Source organism: Ochotona princeps, chromosome 1 (genome assembly GCF_030435755.1).
Source record: "Ochotona princeps isolate mOchPri1 chromosome 1, mOchPri1.hap1, whole genome shotgun sequence".
NCBI lineage: Eukaryota > Metazoa > Chordata > Mammalia > Lagomorpha > Ochotonidae > Ochotona > Ochotona princeps.
The window spans coordinates 34,157,347-34,183,943 of record NC_080832.1 but is presented as its reverse complement, the minus strand read 5'-3'; the positions used below and the strand labels follow the sequence as shown (position 1 = coordinate 34,183,943).

At 38.2% G+C, this 26,597-nt stretch overlaps 1 protein-coding gene across 4 annotated transcripts in view; it reads left to right on the top strand.

Moving 5' to 3' along the window:
• LAMA2 (laminin subunit alpha 2) overlaps positions 1-26,597 on the top strand; it is a 634,064-nt gene that overhangs the window by 390,883 nt on the left and 216,584 nt on the right. For all 4 annotated transcript variants that reach the window (XM_058676547.1, XM_058676596.1, XM_058676658.1 and 1 more), the window contains 8 exons: positions 2,717-2,823; positions 9,621-9,801; positions 12,714-12,850; positions 17,491-17,727; positions 18,824-18,967; positions 20,001-20,180; positions 20,285-20,473; positions 20,557-20,690. In XM_058676547.1, coding sequence (XP_058532530.1) covers positions 2,717-2,823; positions 9,621-9,801; positions 12,714-12,850; positions 17,491-17,727; positions 18,824-18,967; positions 20,001-20,180; positions 20,285-20,473; positions 20,557-20,690 — 1,309 coding nt within the window. The remainder of the gene's footprint in view (positions 1-2,716; positions 2,824-9,620; positions 9,802-12,713; positions 12,851-17,490; positions 17,728-18,823; positions 18,968-20,000; positions 20,181-20,284; positions 20,474-20,556; positions 20,691-26,597) is intronic.

The window sequence follows — 26,597 nt, the reverse complement described above, 5'->3', positions numbered from 1 at the left end:
TATAAGAGAGATGACTATTTCTATGTGTAATTTTACATGATATATTAGCTTTTCTGTGCATATGTGGTAAACTTAAAATTAATGAAAAACTCGGACCCGGCGGCGTGGCCTAGCGGCTAAAGTCCTCGCCTTGAAAGCCCCGGGATCCCATATGGGCGCTGGTTCTAATCCCTGCAGCTCCACTTCCCATCTAGCTCTCTGCTTGTGGCCTGGGAAAGCAGTCGAGGATGGCCCAATGCTTTGGGACCCTGTACCCGCATGGGAGACCCGGAAGAGGTTCCTGGCTCCTGGCATCGAATTGGCACAGCACCAGCCCGTTGCGGCTCACTTGGGGAGTGAAACATCGGATGGAAGATCTTCCTCTCTGTCTCTCCTCCTCTCTGTATATCCGGCTTTCCAATAATAATAAAATCTTTAAAAAAATTAATGAAAAACTAATAGTTGCCTCTAGATTTGTACATATAAAGCACACCCCTATAAAGAAATATAATTTTCGTTTTAAATGTATATTTTTTGTGTTTCTGTTAAAACGTCATTTTGACAAAACTTTGTTACTTTTTCCTAAAGACTTACGTACTTAGTCATAGATTTCCAAAATTTGAGATGAGAACCCTAATAAGAGAATAGTAGTCTAAAAACTTTTTGTGCATTCAGATGCAAATCAGTATTCAAAGAAAATATGTTCATTGGCTTTTCTTGCACTTCAGCTATAGATTGCGCTAGGCCTTTGCCTGAGGAAAACCCCTGACTGCTGGCTGCCAGGGACTCAGTGGCCACCTTGCCTGTGTCATATTGGGGGACACTGAGGCCAAATGCTGCTAGAAGAAGAAGAATGCCGTTTTTAGGAAAGCAATGAAAGGACATAGAATCTGCATCCAGGTGATCAGAATAGCACATGCTGATGCAGAAACTGTCGACAATGTGTTTCTGTAAGTGTGCTCAAGCCAAAGTATTCAGAGACATTGTCTAAAATTTATTAAAACCCATCTACGATGAGTCTAAATTGCCATGTCATCTCCCCCTCACATTTTTATTCAGGAATCAATGCAATGATTTGTCACATTGAAAATACGTTTGGAAAGTACAGAATAAACCACTAATTACTGTTCTATTTGCAAAAAGACCACTTAAGTTTTTGACTGATTTATTATATATTTCAAAATAACATTAGACAGCTTTGTAACACAGAAATGAAAAAGATTATTTTAAATATTACTTGAATCAAGTATGTTAATTGCCTTTGTGTATCAAAATTCTGAGACAAAAGTTTCTAAAAGTTATAATAAATCTCTAATGGAATCGAAATAATATCTTTAGCTTCTGTTCTTTTTTAAGGATAGATTTATTTTTACTTCACAGAGTTACACAGAGAAAGGCAAGCAGGTGTGTATGTACATGTACACCAGCTACGGGGAGAGACAGAGAGAGATCATCTATGTGCTGGGTCATTCCTCAAATGGTTGCAGCTGTCAGAGCTGAGCTGACATGATGCTTTGCACCAGGAACTTCCTATGGGTCCCCCTGGGTAGTTGCAGGTTCCCAATGACTTGGGCCACTCTCTGCTGCTTTCCCAGGCTGTAAGCAGAGGGTTGGATGGGAAGTGGAGCAGCTGGGGCATGAACTGGCATCCATATGGGATGCTGATACCATAGGGATGAGTAAGGTTAGTTTTCTCGTCCAGCATGCTGGGCTGCTTATGTTGGTTTTTTTTTAATTTTTTTTAAGATTTATTTATTTTATTACAAAGTCAGATATACAGAGAGGAGGAGAGAGAGAGAGGAAGATCTTCCATCCAATGTTTCACTCCCCAAGTGAGCTGCAACGGGCTGGTGCTATGACGATCCGAAGCTGGAAACCAGGAACCTCTTCTGGGTCTCCCATGCGGGTACAGGGTCCCAAAGCATTGGGCCGTCCTTGACTGCTTTCCCAGGCCACAAGCAGGGAGTTGGATGGGAAGTGGAGCTGCAGGGATTAGAACCGGCGCCCATATGGGATCCCAGGGCGCTCAAGGTGAGGACTTTAGCCGCTAGGCCACGCCGCCGGGCCCTGTTTTTTTTAATTTTGATGCAGCCTATGCAGTGTCACTTTAAAAGGTTCTTGGGAAATGAAATCAGTAAGTTCATATTTACAAAAAAAAATTTAAGCCATGCATTTTTAATACACTAATTTCCACAACATTTTTGAACGCCTTGTTTTTGCTATAATTCATTGTTTGATCCTAACCTCAAATTTGTTACCTAGTAAATAAGCATTAAATTCTTAACAATAACTAAATGTTTTCAATTAATAATTTTGCTAAAATTATGCAATGAAGCCTAGCGATTTGGAAATCTTCTCAAATGGTTTTTCACCTAGGAGTCAGTTTACATTGTTTATGATAATATTATAATATTTTTAAGTGTTACCCAAATGTAGCTGTGGAGAAGTGAAACATTATACCTTAAGCCAGGGAATTTTTCAACATTGAAAAGTGATGTCAACATAAGTACTACAATAGAATATCAAGTGGCTTCTAAATGCTAAAGATGCTGTGGTGTCTATAACTTGTAGAATTAAAGGGAGAAAAGATTAGAATTCATAACACAGAACTCGACAAACCATAAAATACTGCATTACTGAATTTTTAGGTGTCAGTGTTACCGTCTGGGATACCATCAACAACCCAATAACACAATTAGAAAGAATTTTCAGCTACAGATGTTTCTTCTCTTTGCAGCCTGTCACTGCAATGCCAATGGTTCCTTCTCTGACATTTGCCACCCTCGAACTGGACAGTGCAAATGCAGACCCAATGTGCAGGGACAGCGGTGTGATGAATGTAAGGTAAGGAGTAGAAGCTGACCAATGCATTTCTTCTGTCTCCTTGGAAGCCTTCCCAGGATTTCAATGCCATGCTTTACCACACCAGTGTATTGAAAGAATTCAGGATTAAGTGTCTCTACAAGAGACATAAATGATTAGTGAAATGTTTTCTCAGAACAGCACAACATTCCCTGTGTGATGACAATGACTTGTAAACCACATTTTGTGATGGCAAATTTATATAATATTTGCTGTAATTGAGCTATTTTTTAGGGAACAAGCATACAATTTCAACCCCATGATTCCTTCACTTTCCAAAATTTTGACAGTAAAACTTGTCAATTCCTTTGCTTTTGGCAAACATCTTTTTTCTGGTTTTGCCATGTAAAAATTATTTTCTGTGGATACTCTATTTTCACACAAGAAGCCAATCAAAGTAAATTTGGCTATATCATTTTGTTAAAATAGAATATTCAATTACTCAGTTGCTGACAGTCCCAGGATGTATTGATTGCTCTGCCTTCAGTAGAGAAAGTGTCTTTAGGTTCCTCCATCGTACTGGATGGATGTGCATTAAAATTCATTTTATTGGCAATAAAGCTCATTAAGCAGAAGCCAGCATTTCTCAGATGTCAAACTGGCCTTTCTTTGGAGGCTTCAAAGTATCATCAGCATCTAACTCTCCACTACACTGTGTGCTCTTTGTCAGCTTTGTTTTCACTTTATTTTTCTGTTGGCTTTTGAAGCCCAACATGTGGTGGGATCCAGAGAAACAATTCTGTGTACGATGTGACTGCAATCCTCTTGGCTCTGCATCGCCACAATGTGATGTTACAGGAAGATGTGTCTGTAAATCAGGCTTCGTAGGGACCCAGTGCAACCTCAGCAGGCAGGTGCATCAACAGGAGGAGCAGCCGCGGAGGTCGCAACGGGTGCTGGGCTCTTCCCAGAGATGGGGTTCCAGCAGCTCCAGCGGGTGCCCTCGGGGAGCCCACCGTGCCCCAGCTCCGGTAATCCCAAAGGCACTGCATGACTTGTGCCTCAGCATGTTGTGTTTCGTGTGCTGAAGCTGAAGGTCCCTGGTTTGAACTTCACCAAATAATGGTTGCGATATGTGCAAACTGCAAATGTAAAAATTACACATCCGGATGAAAGCATTGGCTTTGAAAAAAATAACGAAAGGAATGGAAGAAGGATGGAAGAAAAAAATAAATCCCTGTCAACACAGCAGAATAACAAGTAATAAAATTTATAGTATGTACCTGCAAAGAGTGGGGAGTATCAGATGGAAGAGAGAGAAAGTGAAAACACGAAGAAGAAATTATGATGTGTTTTTGCTTCATAATCCTGCAATTCTAAGAAAATAAATTCTGATATTTGATGGCTTTAGGTCAAATCCTCTCTTCTCCTCCTCTCCTATCCTCTCCTATTCCTGGTTGTAAATTCCTAGGCCTTCTGTTATTCATCCATTTCATTTGTGGATCTATGTCATAAGGGTTTTGTTTGGACGTGTCCTCCAAAAAACAAGTGCCAAGATACTTCCTGGGGGCAATGAATATGAAGGTTGAAGGGTAAGAGTGCCGCATGCAGGGGCCTTCCATTCCAGTGAAGCTCTAACAGCTGTGGTAGGGGAAGAGCTTCCCCTACCACAGTAGGAAAAGCTTCATGCAGTGCACTCAGCCCAAATCTGAAGACCTTGGCAGGGCCTCTACCCTGATGAGGACCTGCAGCTTGGCACTGCAGCTTGGAAAACTATCCCTGGTTCTCCTGTTGTAAAGCCATAAATCCCATTTGTTGAGGTCTTCACCCTCATGCTTCTTCCCCTTGCAAAGGATGAACATCTTATCCAAAACCATCACCTGAAGCATAAGCGTTCAGTGTATCACGGAGCTCCACTGATGCATCCAAAAGATTGGGAAATGCAGGGTGTGGGTCAGCAGTATTGCACACTGTGGCTAAACTCCTGGAGCAGTCAGGGGCTCCATCGAGGCATTGTCAGGATTACAGAATGGTGAATAAGACACAAATATGGAGCATTTTAGTGAATGTTGCATAGCATTACTATAAAGACACTTTTAAAAATACATTTTTCAAAAGCAAATGAATAAATTTAATATAAAAAGGATAGAGACTGATTAGAGAATCTCAGAGTACTAAGTTAGCAGAAAACCGGCTCCTCTGTGTGTCCTTTTCTTACATGCTTTGCTGACCCTCTTGTGCAAAGTGATGGATTGTTCTGAGACTTGCCCTGAGGCCTCGGGGTGAGGCTGAGGAGTGCGCACTAGCAGCAGGGTGGCCGGGATCCTCGTATTCTCAGGCAGTGGGTGTTTCTTGGGTCCTCAGTTTCACCATTTTGTAAAAGAAATAAACTGTTAACAATAGCAATTATCTCCCAGGGTTGTCCTGAGGAATAAACAAGTTCATATTTATGAAGGACTTTAGAACAGTGCTCAGTCCATGGGAAACATAATATCTAAATTCTAGAATGCGTTATTACCCCAAGGGAGCACAATTTATGTGAGCTCATCCATCTTCCCACTGGGACTGGACAGGCACTCTCTCCGATGTTTGTTGTACCTCATTAATCTCAATTATTGCCAAGGAACATTTGCTCCTTAAATTTGTTTACTAAGGTTTTCCTTATGCTTTCAAACAGATTTTTAAAGAATAAATTTATGAATGTTTTATTATGAGATCTGGTAGTACATAACTTAGACTTTATATTATCTAAATATTACAAAATTGTGGTAGAAAGATTTATGTTTGTGTATTCTTTTGCAATTATCAAGTTTAGAGTTTGTAATGATAACAGGAACATGCATGCACATTTAATATTTATGTGCTCATTATAGGTATATTTGCATATATGGGGGGTATTTCAAGAAGTTGACTGGCTGGCATGCATTTGACCTTGTGGTTAAGACTCTGATAATCATGCCTATATGCTAAAATAAAGTACCAGCTACAAATCCTAAGCCCAGGTTCGTGTTACAACAATGGGTAGGAAGGAGTGCTGGTGGCCCAACTGACTGGGCCCCGACCACCCGTATGGGAGACCTGGACCTTGTTGCTGACTTCTGGCTTCATTTCCCACCCTGCTAACCTGATACAGGCATCTGGCAAGTGAAAGAGCAAATGGGATTTCTGCCTCTCAGAAAAAAAATGTTTGAACATTTTTAAGAGAATTGGATTAAAAGACATTTTGTTAGAAAAACATTTTGAAATAACACATAATTTAAATAATACCGATTTTTCAAATCATATTTAATATATGCTCATATAAATATATGTATACACATGCACACCAATGTGTGTGTGTGTGTGTGTGTGTGTGTGTGTGTACTGATGCCCAATTGCTTCAGGTCAAACCCAGCCTCAGCTCTTCCTGGCTGTAAATCCTAAAAACTTTCTATCTTGGCTTTTTCATCTACAGTTCGAGATCTTAGGGTCTTTGTTGTCCTGTATCCCCCAGGAAGCAGGTGCTGAATGAATTCATGCTAAGTGAAAGATATTTATGAAATGAACATAAGTGTAAAATATTTCTTTTAAAATTCATTTGGGTTAAAAAAATACCCTTTTTTGCATGCTAGTCAGTTTTCTCCGTGCTCATATGGATGTAAGTTTCTATTTGTGTGTGTCTGAGGAATCTAGTACTAGAAATTTTCATATGCATGTATTATAAATACATACATATGTAATTTTGTATTCTGCTTTGAATAATTCCTAAGCACATTCTTATCATTGAACTGCTTTAAATATATATATATGTATTAATTACAGATTGTCATTTTATAGTGTGTGTCATTATTTATTGTTCTATTTCTCTTATATTGGACAGCTAACCGGTTAACTCTTACTGTAGGTCATACTGTACTTGGCATGCTTCCAGCTTGTGATCCTAATTTCTGATTCCCTAATCCAAGTAATTAGAATGTTATATTAAATTGACTCTTCTTAACAATAATATTATATCATTATTTCCATATAGGTCATTTTAATTAAAATTTATCTCATTAGAACTATTATAAATGTTGTTCTTCAATTACATAATGAAATCTGAATTAGAACTAGAAATAAGGGCCGGCAGCATGCTGTAATATGCTTAGCTGGAACATGCTGCACCAGCATTCCAGGTGGGCTGATTTGTGTCCCAGCTGCTCGCTTCTGATCCAGCTTCCTACTTGTGGCCTTGGGCTCCTGTACCATGTGAGAGACCTGGAAGAGTCTTCTGGCCTCGGATCTGCTCTGCTCTAGTGCTGGTGGCTGTTGGAAGAGTGAACAAGCATATGCAAGATTAATCTCTCGCTCTCTTCTTCTCTCTCTCCCTGTATCTCTTTCCCCATCTCACCCCCATCTCTCCTTTACATTTTGCCTTCCAAAAAAATAGAAATAAAAAAGAACTACATATCTAAAGCCAGCAGTAAATATAAAGAGCAAAATAATTATCAAACTAAAAGTTTTGTTAAACTTACATTTACACAAAAGTTTAAATGCAAAGTTTTGTTAAACTTACATTTAAAGAAAAGTTTTTTTAAACTTACATTTAAAAAATAGAACTATTTTTAGCTATAATCATTAGAAAAGTTAATCTTTTTGAACTTATTTTAATACTAATATCCATAATCAAGAAATACATAATGAGGAGTATTCATTTCTCTTTCGGTATGCACATGAAGTGGCTGAATTTATTTTTATCAGGAAGTAATTTTTATGACTAAATTTTCTAAGATTAAGATTATTTTTTACAAAGACATAATGACGAAGGTAGTTTTCCAGGTTAAAATATCATAATAACGTGACATAGTTTACATTTAAAAGGACAGCCCTCACATGCTTTAAGTAGGATATATGCTTTTCATTTCATGATAGGACTGAGGTTTTTTTTTTAATGTCAGTGTTATGAAGAGGAAAAGACAGATAAAGATAGAGAAATAGAGAGAGGTTTTCCCATATTCTGTCTGCTGTTTCATTCCCCAACAGTCATGACTAGCTCAGGCTATAAGTAGAAGCCAGGAATTTCATTTGAGTCACTGACATGTTATCAGGGCCCTACACATTTGGACAATCTTCCACAGCCTTCTCAGGCACATTAACTCGGAGCCGGATTGGAAGTATTTAGTTCCAAAAAGCCAGGACTCTACTTGTGCCCCTGTGGAAAGGCCGTGCTGTAGGCTGAGACTTAAACTGCTATACCATAGCATAGAGTTTCTTGACCAGATATCGTGAATTTCAAGAAAGACAACAAAAGATAACAATACCAGCTTTACTACAAGAATTGTTTATAATAGATAAAAGATATAAGTAAACATTTAAGAATAAAAGCCTCCTTCTATCTCCCAAATCTGCTGTTTTAATATGTGGTTCCAAAAGTGGATTTCAAGTAACATCATGTAATCCAAGAAACCAAAAGCATGCCAAAAACTTACGTTGGATGCCAGCATTGTGACACAGAGAGTTAAAGTGCTACCTGCAGGGTCCAGCGCAGTAGTCCAGTGGCTTGAGTCCTCGCTTTACACATGCTGGGATCCCATATGGATGCTGGTTCTAATCTCAGCAGCCCTGCTTCCCGTCCAACTCCCTGCTTCTGGCCTAGGAAAGCAGACAAGGATGGCCCAAAGCCTTGGGACCCCGAACCCGTGTTGCAGACCGGGAAGAAGCTCCTGGCTTTGGATCAGCTCAGCTTTGACTGTTGCAGCTGCTTGGGGGAGTGAATCAAAGATGGGAGATATTCCTTTCTGTCTCTTCTCTATATATATCTGACTTTCTGATAAAAATAAATGTTAAAAGGAAAAAAGCAAAACAACAAAAAGTGCTACCTGCAGCATAAGCATCCCAAAGGGACATTTGTTTGAGTCTCAGCTGTGCCAATTCTGATCCACCTGCATACTAATGTACCTGGGAAAACAACAGAAGATGACTCAAGTACTCAGGACCCTGCCATCCATGTAGGAAACCCCGGTGAAGCCACTGGCTCCTGGCTTCAGCTTGGCCATTACAGCCATCAGGACAGTTGAATCAGAGAATGGAAGACTCTCTCTTGATCTTGCTGTCTCTGTAACACTGAATTTTAAATAGATAAATGAATGAATGCATAAATCTCTTTTCTTGAAAAAAATGCAAAGGATCTAAAAGTCATCAATTCAGATGACTAGCATTTATAAAGTCAGTACTAAATAAAAATAATATACATACCTTATTTCCTCTTTGCTGGAATAGGGAATGGCTAGTGAGAATAACAGTCAAACATTGCTGGGACCAATATTGCAATGCAAGCAGTTAGATGCTGCCTGTGACACTAGCATCCCGTATTAGAAATCCCAACGTCCTGCTCCATATGCAGTATCCTAGTAATGTGATTGAGATGGCAAAGGATGATGTCACAAGTATTTGGGCCCCTCTCACACACAGGGGAAAGTTGAATGGAGTTCTTGGCTTCAATATGGCCCCACGCTGACTGTAGGGGTCAGTTGGAGAATGGACTAGCAAATACAAGATCTTTTTCTATCTTTCCCTCTCTCACTCTCTTGCTTTGCCTTTCAACTAAATACATACATTAATCAATTATCATTTATATAGAAAGAACAATAATGCCTAATTTGCCATTAACTTTAATGGAATCTTGAAGTAATTAACTTTTTTCTTTGACCAGCATAGAAACAGTCTGCTCAATTTAATGATAGCCTGATTGTTGCAATGTTAGTTGCAAAGCCGGGATGGCTGCTCAGTTCCTTTTTCCTAACTGATCTTAGTGAGAAGCCTCTTATTTCATTGTGAGTTAATTGATTTGAATTTATTTTTTTCTTTTCTCTTGATGCCAGCGTGAAACATTCGGCCTGCAATCAGCAAGGGGATGTGTTCCCTGCAACTGTAATTCTTTTGGTTCTAAATCATTTGACTGTGAAGAGAGTGGGCAATGCTGGTGCCAGCCTGGAGTCACAGGGAAGAAGTGTGACCGCTGTGCCCATGGATATTTCAACTTCCAAGAAGGAGGCTGCACAGGTCTGTACAAAGGGACTGAGTCCTGAATATTCATGCTCTGCTTGTGGTGGCCCCCCTTCTGTGAGTGCATTTTGCTTCTGGAAAGACACATGAAAGAATACATAGGTGCTTCAAATAGATCGTGGGAAAATAGAATCATTTTTTTTTTATTTTGCTGGAAGAAATGTTGAAATCTGTGTACCACTTTCCATAACACACATTTCCCGTAAGAGTTTTTCAAATGTATGCAAAAGCAGAAAGAAACAAAACAGATCTTTTATACACCAGTTTGCTTCCCAAATGTCCACACTAGTTAGTACTGTCAGGCCAAAGCCCGAACAGGGAACTCAATCCCAGTCCACCAGCTGGATGGCAGGGACTGACCTACCTGGGGCCCCTGCTGCTTCTCGGGGTACCCATTAGCAAGAAGCACAGCTGAGACTCAAAACCAAGCACTGCGATAAAGGAGGTAGGTATCCCTGCTGGAACAACCACCTGACCATTCTCTGGGGCTTCTGAAGACCCTCATAAGTAGTACAAATTATCTAGGGGTAATGTGTATCTGTTTTTAAGTAGAAAATAAACTACATTGCAATAACACTGTCCTGTGTATAACCATGTTGACAAGCACCTGGTAAAAATCCATCGACAGATTCAAAACTCTGCTATTTTCCAACCTGCCTGTTGGTGGTCATTCGCTCCTTGGCTGTTGCTCCCTGGAAATTGCCTGTTCAGTTTTTTCTGCTGTCGATATTATCTTTGTTTAAACTCTATTCCCAGGCTAATGACTTTCAACTTCTCCTTTTCCTTTTGCAAAATTTGTGCAAAGATCTTTCTGATACCAAGGAGTGCTTTTATCTTTTTTCTGCTGCCTTGAAAATGGTAATGTTCTGACACAAAAGCAGGTGGCTCCAGATAGTTAGTGCAAAGGAAAATGCACAGAGGTTCTTTAAACTAACATTTTCATATGCCGAGCTAAAGCATTCACAGTCACGAATGGAGGAAATAATTAGCAAACATGAAAATAAACACTGACTGAACATTAGTTTTTTGATTTATATGTCACTAATTTAGACTGAACCCTTAATCAAACAATCAGGATTACAAGTTACCTTAGCTTTCTAAAGTCATTGTTTTAACCTTAATGTTATTCCTTTATCCTCAGAATTTTGATAGCATTTTAAATCATTTATTATCATTGACTATGATAGTAATTGTTTATGAGAAGCAGTGAGAATAATGTAAATCACTTGAAGAACAAATAGATTTGATATGTAAGACAGCAATTGAGAGATAAAGGTTTTTTTAAATCAGAGGTTAAATGATTAGAAATCACTGAATTTACAATTATAAAATGGTGATCACATGACAGAAATGGAGACCCAGTAGCATTCTAACCTGAAGCAACAAAATAGCGAGCATGTGCAAAAAAGGGCAGAGAAGCATTAAGTGTGAATTATACCAAATAGCCTGGATTTGTCTCACCGCTTCATCAATAACTGATTTTGTCAATTTGAATGAGTAATTTGGCCTCATTTTCCCTTTTGCAAAATTGGTATATTAAATTAGGATAACCACAGTGCATATGCTATAGGCTTTCTGAAAGAATTAGTTGCGTTAATGACTTCCAAACATTGAGGATAATGGTTGATGCATAAATGCCCTGTGTTTATCATTATTATTTTTATTAATGTCATTAATTGTGGTAAACATTGCACTTTGGAGAAAACTAGCTAATGGTCTGGGTCTTCCTGCTCATTGTTCTGTTTCCATTGAAGAGCTACTTAGAGGATTTCTGTTTGCAAGTAATGATTCAGGCTGTCACAAGATATGTTTTAGCACATAAATTTAATCATAATGCTAACTACTTTTCTTGCTAGTGGCACACATAAAATACATCCTTTGGCTTGAAAATATCTGTAATAATACAAAAAATGACTAATATATTTTGTGTTTACCCTGAATCCAGCATTCTGCTAGACAATTTTCACAACTGGTATGGAATGCTGTGAATGCACATTGGTAATTGTGAGCCCTTAAAAAGAAAACTTAAGCAAATATGCTAAGCATATTCTTTTTTTTTTAAGATTTTTTTTTATTATTGGAAAGCCAGATATATAGAGAGGAGGAGAGACAGAGAGGAAGATCTTCCGTCCGATGTTTCACTCCCCTAACATAGTCTTTTAAAACCACTTTTTCTTGGAACATTTGTCTTTCACTTGAGTTTAAGAATTCTGTTTTTCTTTTCTTAATCTGATGTGAAACTGTCATCTAAAAAATGCTTTCCGCGGTGGGACTTAAGCCTGGCAATGAAGACACTGCTGGTTGCTGTTTCTAGCTTCTTGCTCTTGCTGACCCTGAGTAGCAGTGATGATGATGCAAATAATTGGGTTTCTATCACCAAAATGGGAGACCTGGATTGAGTTCCTTGCTCCCAACTCCAGACTCACATGGAGCTGGCTTTGTGCATTTTTTTTAAAAGTATATGTGATCTTGCTTTCTTTGTTTCTCCTAGCCTATAGAAATAAAATGGAGGGTTAACCAAGTATATGAATAAAACTGATAATATGTCACTGTGAATATTAAATGAAAAAGTTAAAATCATAAAGGGGGAGAGTATAGTGGCAAGTAACATGATACTCTTAAAACTGTATGTCACGCGAATAGGATTTTAAAATGTCCATTTTTTAATGGAAAAAGTAAAATAAAAAATGAAAAGTAAATAAAAGATGTTCCCAGTAGCTAGGTCAACAATTACTTGTAATTTAAACATATTCTTTGAGCAAATTTAAATATATCCTCAAACTTGAGTTTTGCATATTTCAACATAGTGTAAGGAAAACATCACAAATCAAAACAATATAAAGCTGCACTCTTTATATCAAGTTTCTAATATTTTTGTTTTTATTTGTTTCCCTCTTTTTCATATGAAGCATGTGACTGTTCCCATCTGGGTAATAACTGTGACCCCAGGACTGGCCAATGCATCTGTCCTCCCAATACCATTGGAGAGGAATGCTCTAAGTGCGCACCCAACACATGGGGCCACAGCATTATCACTGGTTGTAAGGTGAGTGAATCATACTTTTCACTGAGCTTTCTGTTTCTAAAACATTTTTATTTTGGTAGACACTAGAACAGACAATTTTGAAATTCCAATTATATCACAAAATAGGATAGACCTGTCACTACAGTGTGATGATGACTCATATTGATCAATGTGCTACATTTTACTGATAGGAAGGTTGATCAGAAAAAGCATAGGAATGCAGCCACCCATGATCCCTACCAAAAAAGTGAAGAAAACAAAAACTTCTATAATAGAATATAGCTGTAACTTCCTACCTGAGAATTACAGTGCAAGGAAATGGGGAAATAATTCTAGGGATGTTAAAAAGTCAATTGGAAATTATGACTAGATTTCAGTTTTTGGTAAGTGGTTGCAAGAATTCTGAAGAGTTGCATTTTCAATACTAAAAAAAAAAAAAAAAAAAAAAAAAAAACAAACTTCAGTATTTCTGCCTGGATGGACCACAGAACATGGCATAGCCAGACTCCAATTTAAAGAATCAGCTCCAAAGGTTAAAGTGCCAGTTAGGATGACTGCTGAAATCCTGGTAAGAACTGTTCAAACCCTGGAGCCGGTCAGAGTCTCCATGAGGATTCAGGGACAGCCCTTTAAGCTGCTGGGTGTTGTTTATCTAATGATCAAGGACATAGAGAAGGCACTGGTAACTCCTAATTTGGGCTTTATGACAGAGTGGATAATGATGAAGACCATTTTGGGAGGAGAAGCAAGATCAAGAAGAAAAGGTGATGAGTTTTTTCTGGAGCAATTATTTTCTTTATGTGAAAAAGAAATTAAATCTGTTTGTTTAAAATAATTTGTTTGACCAATGATTGCAGTTTAGCAGTCATTCTCTGTGCCTCATTATAAATAACTCACTTTACTTTTCTCATGTCAATGTTGTTAAATTGGAAGTTCCACAGAGCTATGTTTTTGGAAACTAAGCAAAAATTTCTCAAATTAAGGGTACTTTGGTACAAACAAAACTGAAAGTTTTTATACTTGATATTTTGCAGTCTCAACATCTAATATATGCACCTTCTATATCACTTACACTCAAAAATAAGGCATAAAGAAATGGATGGGATTTTTATTCTATCTATAAAAGTATGATTTGTCAAATTCTAACAAAGCTCTAAAATTAAAATCTACACCTAATGTTTAACATAGTAACCTGGGTAGGATTCATTCCAGGTTTATGTAAAACCAATTGTATGCCTTGTTCTGTCAATTTTAGTGACTATTGGATGAAGATTATATTGGTTGAGTGACTTTTTTTGTTATTTTGAACTGTGATTAATAATCTAAACTTCAGAATTACTAAGCACTTCATCATTAGAAAGAGTTACAGAAAATTCATAGATTCCTCACAAGTAACTTATTGATGAGCATGCATTTTACTATTTTTAGAACTTGAGTGACTATAATTGAAATGAGTGGTGATTTGGGTTTATAGCTTCCCTTTGCTTGTGGCATAGATAATTTTTCCATGCTAAGGTGTGAGCACAAACAACATCTGAGCTGTTATTAAAGTAGAATTCAAAGGCTAAAATCTTTTACTCACAGTGTTGAATCAATCTTCTGTTGCTAACCAATCATTGCATTCAATTATTATTTAAGGTTGATATTGGTTGTAGTGCTACTTAAACATACAGTTAAGTATCTTATTTATCTTGCTCTATAATTTCCTGAATAAACTTTCAGATTTGTGAATATCCCAGTGTATACTTGGGCTGTTGATTCTTCTTGAAGAAGTTTGGGTTTATATAATAAACTTGGTAACAGGTATTACATGTATTATTTTCAAATAAAAATGCTTCACAAGCTTTTTAAGTTTATTGCATGGTTATGATTTCCATACATATAATTATTTACTGCTTAGTTTGACTTATTTTGTTTAAGTGAATTAGTGTACACTCAAGCTACTTGGTGAAGACAAAATTATTATAGCTTATAGCAATGAAAACATAGAGAAATATTTGACTATGTTAGCATCAGAAATAAGGCCTGATGACTACTTTTATATCATAACCCGGAAAGATTTTTTTTTATTGCACATTTGGCCAGGAAAGATGATATGAGAAACTATGATTGTTTATCACATTGTAGAAAGACTAATTGTGTAGTAAACCACCAGGCAGGCATGTCTTGGTAGTGGTGGAAATAAGAACTAGTCTTTTTTTTTTTTTTTTAAAGATTTATTCATTTTATTACAGCCAGATATACACAGAGGAGGAGAGACAGAGAGGAAGATCTTCCATCCGATGATTCACTCCCCAAGTGAGCCGCAACGGGCGGATGCACGCCGATCCGATGCCGGGAACCTGGAACCTCTTCCAGGTCTCCCACGCGGGTGCAATGTCCCAAAGCATTGGGCTGTCCTCAACTGCTTTCCCAGGCCACAAGCAGGGAGCTGGATGGGAAGTGGAGCTGCCGGGATTAGAACCGGCGCCCATATGGGATCCCGGGGCTTTCAAGGCGAGGACTTTAGCCGCTAGACCACGCCGCCGGGCCCAAACTAGTCTTAACAACAAAAGTATGAGATAAAAAAAAGTGAGTCCAGCCAGATTTGTATCTGAAAATTTCATAGCAAGTTGCATGTGCAAGTCTATCTCTGGGCTGTAGATTTGAGAAGGATAATAGGAATACACCAATGAGTCAGGTCACAGACGAAGAACAAACAATAATATATTGACAAATTCAAACCGAACCCCGCTTTAGGGGACAGAACCCATAGTGGCTATTTAAGTATGGAAAGATGAAAAAACAAACTAAGATGAAGAACAAACTAACAGCAGGAAGCTAGTTACTAAAACTCATGAAAGAGAATGGAAAGTCTCCTTAAACAGTAGATAGAAATGTCAGCTACTTCCTCTATTCTGAGGGAAGATGTGCAGGAGAGAAATTAAAAGCCAGTGGAGAATAGACTGATTTTTCCTATGTCAGCGCCCAGTATACTGATGGTAAATGGCAATAACCAAAACCAGTGTGTCATAGTGATGGGCCAGTGCTGGCCAGGAGAAGCTACATACTGTTGCTGGAGTTTCTCAGAAGTGGCCTTTGTGATCAGGGCCAAAGTTACTGAGAAAGGCACTGAGAGGGCAGAGTGCCCTAAGGGAATACTGGGATATTTTTCTGGCCCACTGAGCACATGTACTAAACAGTAAAATAACAGTGATGATGATACCAAGGAACCACAGCCCAGGATGGAATACGCTTTACGTCCACCTCCATGACTTCACTGGGTCCTTTGAGGGACCCATGTTGATTAAACCCTAGCTAAAGAGGGATGTCTGCACAGTCTAACCACAGTATCATAAAGTAGAGTGGAATTGGAACTGTAGATTGATAATTAGCACAGCTGGCCTCTAAAAATGCTTAATTCCAGAAAACTAAATTGTGTTTTAGAAATTCTCTTTGCATGCTCAGTAAATTGCAAGTTGATAGGAGCTCTGAAAATCAAGAGCAAAGACCCTTAAAAGGAGCATGCAGTACAGAGACAAACGGGTGAGCAGAAGCTGATGTTGAACAAAATGAAATATGATTATTCAAAGGAAGCTGAAATTATAATCATGTAATTACAATAAGCATTGATGGTATTCACATGTGACAATTTGTACTCTGCAAAATAGAAGCTGTACAGTGGAGAGTAAGTGTAGAGAAATAGAAGGATCCCCAGAAAGGTTCATAGAATAGAGCGGTTTAAAGGGGGTTCCAACATAAAAAATCTGTAATCTATGTGTAGGTTTTCTTTAATATGCATTTTCCATAAAATTTTTGAAGACCCTCCCATACCTTGTACATCACAAAGGTTACAGAAGACATTAGGATATTGGAGATTTGTCATGTGAACAAGAATGATGTATCTTAAGAATCAGAACTGTAAAAAAGGAATCATATAAATTAAAACATATTCAAAAATTTGACAAATCAGAAGAAACAGCACTTTATTAAAAAAGTGTTGTTCCCTAAAATGAAAAAAAAACTCATCATATTCCAGTAAATATATAAGAAAAAACTTGAAGTTGTAAAGATTCCGAAAAATAAAAATTATTATACGGGTAAAAAGTCATGTGAAGATCTAAGGCAAAGAAAAAGAGTAGAATTGATGCTTCTCAAATTAGGTTTATTTGTAAAACTAAATGCCAAAAAAATGTACTAATGTCTCATTATGATGATGTTATCAACATTTCCACTATTTCCTTGTTGTAGTGTGGATTCTGTAACACCTTTTATGTATTCAGTTGTTTTCCTCTGCTAGATTGCATGATCCTTTTTTGCAAAATTCAATGCTACAACAAGAAATTATATGACAAGATGACTTCAGGGTTTAATCTTTGAAACAAGTGTTTGAGGAAATCCCGTATATAATCTCTCGTCACCACAACAATGTCAGATAAAATGTTCTGCACACAGCGTTATGATTTCTGGGCATTCATATATATTTTTTGCAAATGCAAGAAGGAACTTTAAAGTTTATGATCATTGATGTTTCCCAAGTGCCTGAGCAAAACTAAGACAAAGCAAATAGTAAATACTCTATTAATATGTATGTGCTGCATGGCAGCATAGCAACATTAGAATTAACATTTTAAGATATTTACCATGATTTTGTATTAATGGCTTCTGTTTGTCCGCCTTAGGCTTGTAATTGCAGTGTGGTGGGATCCTTGGATTTCCAGTGTGACATAAATACTGGCCAATGCAAGTGTCATCCAAAGTTCTCTGGTGCAAAGTGCTCAGAGTGCAATCGAGGCCACTGGAACTACCCTCACTGCAGCCTCTGTGACTGCTTCCTGCCGGGGACAGATGCTGCAACCTGTGATTCAGACACGAAGATGTGTTCTTGCACTGATGCAACAGGGCAGTGCACCTGTAAGGTATGTGCTGCTGAGTGGCAAGAACTGTTCAACCCAACTTCAACATTTTAATCTAGCAGATACAGAAGACGTATTTTCCATGATAAAATAAAGCTATTTTCCTTATTCACTTTTTTTTGGACAATAATACTAATCTTGCACTGGGGAGACAAGTAATGCAGTTTTTCTAAGCACCATCAGAGAAAATCACAGCAAAAATAAGGTTTTTAGATGACGATTTCTCTTGAAGTTCTTTTGTAATCACTCTCTGCTGAAAAATAGATTTACTGCTGTGAAAGTTTGGTAAAATTTCATCACTTATACATATTGCCATTACAAATAGGGATGATATACAAATTCTAGCTCTCATTAATATTGTTAAATGATGTAGAAAAACAGCCAATTAAAAAGGATAAGTGGGATTTTTTCTTGTATGCATTTCTAAAAAATAAATCCTAGGATAAATGTAGTTAATCTGACCCAGGTGTCATCTGAAGACAAAGGCTGTGGAGAGAGGGCCAAAGGCAACTGGAGGATGAACTCTCAGAAGTGATTGTTTATCTAGTCTTCAGAATTTAGTGTAAAGGTACTTTATGCTATAGAGACCCCAGTCAGAACAATCAAAATAATACAATGTTATGTTATTACACACTATAATTAGGCTATATGTCATGTTTATTATGTTATATTATCAACTTAGTGTATGAAAACATATATTATGTTTTCATAATTATATAAGTGAACATTTTAACCTTCTGTCTTCTACAGCTTTACATAAGCATAAAAGCACTGCCTAGGAAATAATGTTTTTATTTTGATCCTAAAATCCTGATGAGTTTTTCATATCATGTTAGAATGATAGGAAATACACTGCCTGTATTTAAAAGACAAAGTATCATTAGTACCATATGCATTTATTCATAACTTTTTAAGGACCCATAAAATCTTAACCATTAGGTTAACTACATATGCCATTTGAGATGTAAGTCTGGCACGTTCGATATTCTTTTATTTTGACTTTTCAAAATGAGAACAAACGTGACCCATTTGTTTGTTCAGCGTTGAATCCCCCAGAGCTCTGCCAGTGTGAACTCTAAGGGTATCTCTTTTTCTTCAGGTGAATGTGGAAGGTGTCCACTGTGACAGGTGCCGGCCTGGAAAATTCGGGCTTGATGCCAAGAACCCACTTGGCTGCAGCAGCTGTTACTGCTTTGGTGTAACTACTCAGTGCTCTGAGGCAAAAGGACTGATCCGGACGTGGGTGAGTAAGGAGCTGTTGAGCCATGTAATGGCATAATGTTAGTTCCTGCTGGCATCTTTTAGATAGCCACTGAGGGGTAGTGGGAAATGGAAACACATTTAAGTAACCTTTTCCCCTGTGCACATTTAGAAATGATAAGGGAGCCATGTGCCATTAAGCAGTTGGAACAAACGTCTTTTTTAAAATTCTTCCATAAAAATAGTTCATTGTTGATCATAAAATAGTTGCCAAGTGCAAAGGAAAAAATTGTCAGGGAAGTGGTAAGCTCTAGCTTAGGAAAGCATGCTTTGTGAGTGAAGGCACTGAGCCTGAATGTCCAGATATACTAATTTCAACATGAAAACTTGTGCATACACTAGCCTTAGGAAACTATCCCTTTTTAAAGTGGGTAAGTGTTTGTTTACAGTTTTGTTTCCCTTTAGCTTTTTTTCTTTTTCTTTAACCCTTCCTACTTAAAGAAATATTTTTATAGGTTTATTTTTGTTTGGAAGGCATATTCTATATAGAGAAAAGGACAGACAGCAAGAGATGTTCTCCATCCATTGGTTCACTCCCCAAATGTCCACAATAGCTGGAGTTGATCTGGTCCAAAGCCACGAGCTTCTTGCCAGATTTCCCATGTGGGTAGAGTAGCCCAAGGAGTTCAGTTACTCTCTGTTGCCTTCCCAACTAGTGAGTAGGGAACTGGATTGGAAATGGAGTAGCTGAGACACTAACTGGTGCCCATACGGGATACTGGTGCTACAGGTGGAAGATAAGACTTCTATACCACCATGCTGGCCCCAACTCTTCCTACTTTTAAATTCTAAAGTTATTAGTGTGAAAGATTTTATTCTTTAGCAACATTGCTATTTTTACTACACAAGCTACCAAAACCATACTTGCCTACTTTATGCAAGCTCCCTGGCTTGTGAGAGTACCTCAACAAAATCAAGGCCCGGTGCTGCAGATGAATGTGCAGTCCCTAACTGGGATTTCACAGGATTTGCAAAAACATGGAATTGAGCCTCCTGCTTTGCTTTGTTCCCTGCAGGTGACTTTGACTGAAGAGCAGACAATTCTGCCTCTAGTGGATGAGGCATTGCAGCACACAACTACCAAAGGGATTGCTTTTCAGCATCCAGAAATTGTTGCCAACATGGAACTGGTGAGACAGGATCTCCATCTGGAACCTTTCTATTGGAAACTTCCAGAACAATTTGAAGGCAAGAAGGTATGAGGAACATTAAAGTCTCAGAGAACAAAGAGAAATGTGTTTTGGGAATCATGCCTTTGCAAAAGTTATCTAAACCATCACTCTTCATTTTATTTTGTCAGCTGATGGCCTATGGAGGAAAACTCAAGTACACAATCTATTTTGAGGCTCGGGAAGAGACAGGTTTCTCTACATATAAACCTCAAGTAATTGTTCGAGGTGGGACTCCTACACATGCTAGAATTATCGTCAGGCATATGGCTGCTCCTCTAATTGGCCAATTGACAAGGCATGAAATTGAAATGACAGAGGTAAAATTACTAGTTGCTCTGTCTAAAGATACCAGTGGGTTTGTCTTCAGTTTTGTGAGAATGTTTGCTTTTCCTGTTAACAGAAAGAATGGAAATATTATGGTGATGATCCTCGAATCAGTAGAACTGTGACCCGGGAAGACTTCTTGGATGTCCTGTATGATATTCATTATATTCTTATTAAGGCTACTTATGGGAATATCATGCGACAAAGCAGGTAATGTTATAATAAAAAGCTTCAGGCTGAAAACAGTCTCTATAGTCTATTGGGAATATCATAAAATACATCTTGGTGAGAAGAGTTTAGAAGTGATTGGTTTGGGAGGGCAATAACAAACCAACAAGGATGGCTCCCAGTTACCTGATAAAGGCTATTGCCTTTCACCAAACAAGAAAAAAAGCAGCAGCAAGTTTAAAATGGAAAGTAGAAAAATGATTTAGTTTTAGACATGATGAGATTAAGATACCAGTTAGAAGTTCAGGAACACAAAACGTGTGGTAGGTGAGATACAATTCAGTTTTGTGCAAGTGACTGCCTTCAACTGTCAGGAACCGGATTTGCCAAGATGATCCAATTATTATTGCTCTTATTATTATGCCCTGGTGTGCCACCCAATACTATCATTCCCTGTGCATCATGATGTGTAATGATGAGGAATCGCATTGAAAGAAAAACAAATGTACAGAAGAGCAAGAATAAATGTGTTGATCATGGAATTCAAATTGTCAGGCCTACTTTGAAAAAGTGTTCGGGGCTTTTGTATGAACCAAAGAGGACAGCTAAGGCAAGGCTGTGAGAACTGACACTTGAAATGACACCAGTCACATTCATAATACTAACTACAGTGAACTCCTGAACCAGAAATAATAACAATGCTTTAAAGAATGAATTAAGGGGCAATTGCTGTTATGTAATAGGTGACGTCACCGTTTGGATTGCCCACATCTGATGTCAGACTGCTGGTTCCGCTTCTGACTACTTCACCTGTAAATGTGCTTCCTCCTAATGCCACTTGGAAGGCAGTGGGCTACATGCCATGTAATTGGGTGTCTGACATCCAAATGAGAGCCGGGCTGGGCTTCTGGTTTCTTCCTGATTCAGCTCTGGATGTGGTGGATAGAAGGAGAATCTCTCCCTTGACTCCTCTCTCTCATTGTCTTTCTTGTCCTCTTTTTCCATTACTCTGCCAATGAAGTGAATAAGTAAATCTTAAAAAAAAAAAATGAGACACAATAATCATAATATTGTAATTATGACCTGTTATTTTGGATGGACATAAGTAAAAAAAGAAAAAAATGGCATAGTCTTAGAGGATGATTATTTTATGAGGGAGACTTAAACATGATTACAGGCCTCAGGAAAAGGAGTGGTAGCAAGCAAAATATTAAAGAACAAGGAGAAACTAACTAATGGGGGAGCAAAGAGACTTTTATATCATGATCAAAAGTGCTCTATTCCTTCAGAGTAGAGGAGAAATTGTCAAATAAAGCGAGGAATCATAAAGATGTAAGTTTTATAACACATAGAAAGTTAAGTATATATAAAATTTCACTTTTCCTTCATGTGATTGCTAAATGTTTTGTAGGAATATGAAATCAACACATGTTTATAAATAGCCTCATAGGCTAAATTATCAGACCAAAAAGAATGAAAGTGTTATGGTGATAATCCCCACCAAAAAGCATGTAAATATTCTGACTGTCTAACTACTGAACATGGAAAGACTGTATTTCAAGCATTTATTGGTATAGTAGGCCCAAAGTAGACTGTGAAGTCTTTGTCTCATGTGGAATATCCACGTTGCTTTCTAGGTCGACATGGGGTCTTTTAGTGAAAGAATAAATCAAGGACCAAAAATTCAATCTCAGATCTGTTCTTTTGGATTCTTTGTTATGCTTCTCACTGTAACAGGAGATTTAGAAAAAACAATAACAGTTCGTGTACTTAAAAATGCCTTCAGCTGCATTGCTAATTATGTTAGAATATTAAATAGAAATCAGGTGACAAAAACCAAAGCAGATTTGCATGTCATAGGGGATAGCAGGTGATTCTGTGTGCATGCAAATTGATTATTTTGCAAATTGTTCCATGCTGCCCTAAAAGAATTACACATTTCATCTTTCTACAGTGGAGCACTTTATCTTTTTTTCCCTCTATGTCTCTTCCTCTGTGACATTAATTCACATGTCTCACTAAATGAGATCCTTTGGTTTAAGAGGCAATTTTTTGAAACTTCAGGATAAACAAACATTTCACATTTTGTGAATGCCACAGAAGTTAAAGTTACAGGCTGGTGATGATAGAAAATAAAGTGAATCAGCAGTGTTTGATGTTGCAGGGCAGTGGAGTAGCAGCAGGGGGTTTTAGAAGTATTTATATACTCCCAGTGTAATTAAGACATACCCTTCTATATTTGATTATTCATCTAGAGGCTGGGAAAGACAGAGGGAATTTAGATTAAAAAATAATAAGCGAAGTTGTATGTAGGTTATTTGACAATTCTTCATGCTATTTCACCCTTTTCATTTTATAAATGTAAAGAAATTCTGTTATTATTTTTAGAAGTTTTAAGAGCATTTAGGAATTTTTATTTCATATGCAAAGTGTAAGAGTCACACCTGTGCTCTGAGACCCAGACCGTATCATATGCCAACGCTGCCATATTCATTTTTCTTTGCCTTTGCAAAGAGAGCCTCTTTTGCATTCCAATATTCATTTAGGAAACTTCAGCACAGCCAAGCTGTGATGCAACCAATAACACTTTTCACAAATCCCCTGAGAAAGATGGTGCATTCCAGAAATATCTGTTGTGCTGTCATTCAAGCTTCACTTGATTTTTTAAACACAGGCTGATCTGTTGTGTGCATCCATGTGTAGAAGAGAGAAGGGAGGATTATACTAGTAGCACCTCTGGCTATAAAATTTCACAGAGATACCAGTAGAGAACAGGATCTTCTGGTTACCTCCTGACTCCCACAGAGGTACCTGGCCCCTGGCTCCCAGGGGAGCAGAAGGGTGGAGTTTTTCTTATAGAGAGAGGAATAATTCTTTATAGCTGCTTTCCTCTGTGTCTTCTGAGAAGGCAGGCAGAAACGAGAATTTTAACACCCTGTATTTTATAAAGACTGGCTGATTTGAGTGCAGACTGCAATGCTAGTGAAGCTAGAACAGGCATTCATATTTCAGTCTCAACAAAATCTACCTATGCTGGCTATAAATTTTATGATTGAAACTCCTTACACTGTTGAAAGTGCCTTTATGGAAGCAAAACTACCCATTGTCTTCTTTAAAAATGTGTTTGCAGAACATTTTTGCATTAACAGTGAGCCATGAAACCAGTTGCATTATGGACTACACAGATGGTTTAATGTACAACTTAGAGTTAATGGAAAGGATATTAATGGTGTCACTGTGCTTTTTTTTCCCCCCAATTATAAGAACTTTTGTACCAATAAGAATTTTAGCTAAGTCAGTTGAATGATTTATTTAATAAACTAAATAAAGTTTAAGTTTTATTTAGTAGTTAAGATGCCCACCAAATCATAAAGCCTGAGTTGGATACCAGGCCTTGTCTCTTGACTCGCATAGACCTTTAGAGGGATCTTTTATGTCTCAAATCCTGAGAAGCACATCACCCACTTGGAAAGACTGGGTTGTATTGCTAATGCCAAATTCCAGCCCAGTCCAGTTGTTGCCACTGCAGTCATCTGAAGAGTGAAGAGTAGACTAGCAGATGAAGATTCTCGCATTCTGTCTGAATCTTTCACAAGTTAATAACATTTACACTATTCATTTGAAAAGGTCTTTATCTGCAGAAGCAATCAATATTACCGGAATACACTTGATGGTTTTCTAAAGTTCTTGAAGAGATATCCAAAAGTTCAAAAGAAATAAATCAAGGACATCAGTAAATGAAAAGTGATTTTGCTAGTGACTAGAGGAGATAGTCTGATGTCCTTGAATTTTTATTTGCATGATTATACATGTCCAAGTAATCGGTCATATCTACTTGAATCTGCTCAAATTTTAAAAAGTGGCATAGGAGAATCAAGATGGCGGAATAGGGTAAGGACACGTTTAAACGGACAGAAAAACATTTAATCAGGATGAAACAGAGAGGACACATTCCAGGAAATAGGAAAGGACAGAACAATAGCAGAGGGGTACCTGGAGACTGACAGACACAGGAAAGCAGTGGACACAACGGTGTGGTGTTGTAGTGACCAATACTCCAGCAGCATTCAACTAATGGTGATCTGAACTCCACCAGCAACCAGGTGGGAAGGGACTTTCACTGGGAGCTTGGGAGGTAAACCCAGACAAAGAACTGTCCATCCTGCTGGTCCATTTAATTCGACCAGGAGCAGAGACACAGCAGTAGATCCCAGATGGGCAGTGCGAGAACAGGGTGGATTTCACAGCCCAGCCAGCCCCTTAGAGTTGAATTAGGCGCCATTTCGCATAAGGAGGCAAAGGCAAGGGAAAGGATTGAGCATACGCTGAGCTGGAAGTTAACTCATTTCTGACTCAGTGAACTGTAGCAACGTGGCATTCTACAGGCTCCACCCAAGACAGGTCTGGGTAGCCCTCAGACCTGATGGCCAGCAGATCAAGAACTCTAGTAGTGGTATGTCAGGTGCCATTTTGTACACTGTGGCAATAGCTTTAGGACTGCAGGGGACAACAGTGAACTGCGCATGTGCTGAGCTATTGAGAACTCACTGAGTTCCGTGGATTGCACTGGTCCTGCAGGAAAATAATACTGACTTTGGCATCATATGGGTCACCCAGACCTAACATCCAACAGATCCCAACAAGATCAGCGCCACCAACAACCTAACTATATAGGACACCTGGTGTCTCCCTAATCCTGGGACCTACTCCAACCGGAAGTGGGAGAAAGGTTGCAGAGATAATGGTGCAACCTCAGCATGGTATCACAGTAGGTGGAGAGTGGTGAGCCAGGTGCCGGGGCTGTGGAAACCACGGTGGAAATCTAACATAAGAACCCAGAGCTCGCTAGAGGTTGTGGCACAAGTGGCTGCAAGCAAAAAGTTGTGTACCAACTGCAATAAGTAAAATCGCATTGTAGACCTGTGGGTGACACAGCTTAGAAATCTGCCCCAAGGAGAAGACTCTGCTAACCAGAAGTGCAATGACCAAAGAGCAAAAGAAGAAACAAAGGCACAGTGAATATTACTGAAAAGTCCCCTGCAAAGGAGCAAAACCCTTTGCCAACCTCAGAGTTAACTGAGGAAAACATCGAGAAAATAGGGCATACAGAATTCATAAAACTCATTTTAAAGATTCTGATCAAAAATGAGAAGCACATACAAGAGTTCAAAGACTTTAAGGAAGCCATAAAGCAAATCAAGGCTGATATATCAGAAATTAAAAACACAGTAGAGCAAATTAAAAGTACAATGGAGAGTCTCCAAAATAGAATGAAGCAAGCAGAAGAAAGAATCTCAGAATTGGAAGATACTTCCTCTCATCAGGGGGAAGCAAACAAAAAGCTGGAAGTAGAGCTGGATCAGGCCAAAAAAAGTATTCAAGAATTGAAAGACACTATTAAGAGGCCTAATATAAGAGTTATGGGAGTCCCAGAGGGTGCAGAAAGAGAAACTGAGTTTGCAAATGTATTTAATGAAATAATAAAGGAAAATTTCCCTAATCTGGAGGAAGAATTGGGAAACAACATCCAGGAGGAGCACAGAACTCCCAACAGGCTTGATCAAAAGCGATTTTCACCAAGACACATGATCTTCAAGTTCTCTTCAATTGAACATAAGGAAAAGATCCTGTTGATTTTGTTTTGTGGCTTTTCATTTAAGGGGATGTAGAGTAGCTGTGTAATGGAGACTGTCATATCTAGTAACATGTCATTTAACTTCATGGCATTGTAAATTTCTATTTTTCTTTCTATTGTTGATTTTGTATTATGGCTTTTCATTTAAGGGGATCTACAGTAGCTCTGAAATGGAGACTAACATCCAGATGTGAAGATACAATGTAGTATGCATTTCTACTTCCAGACAAAGATGGACTTACAATGAAACTGTTTACTGTATTTTGACAATAAGATGCTGAACTCTCTGCCATTGTCCATGCCTACAATGATGG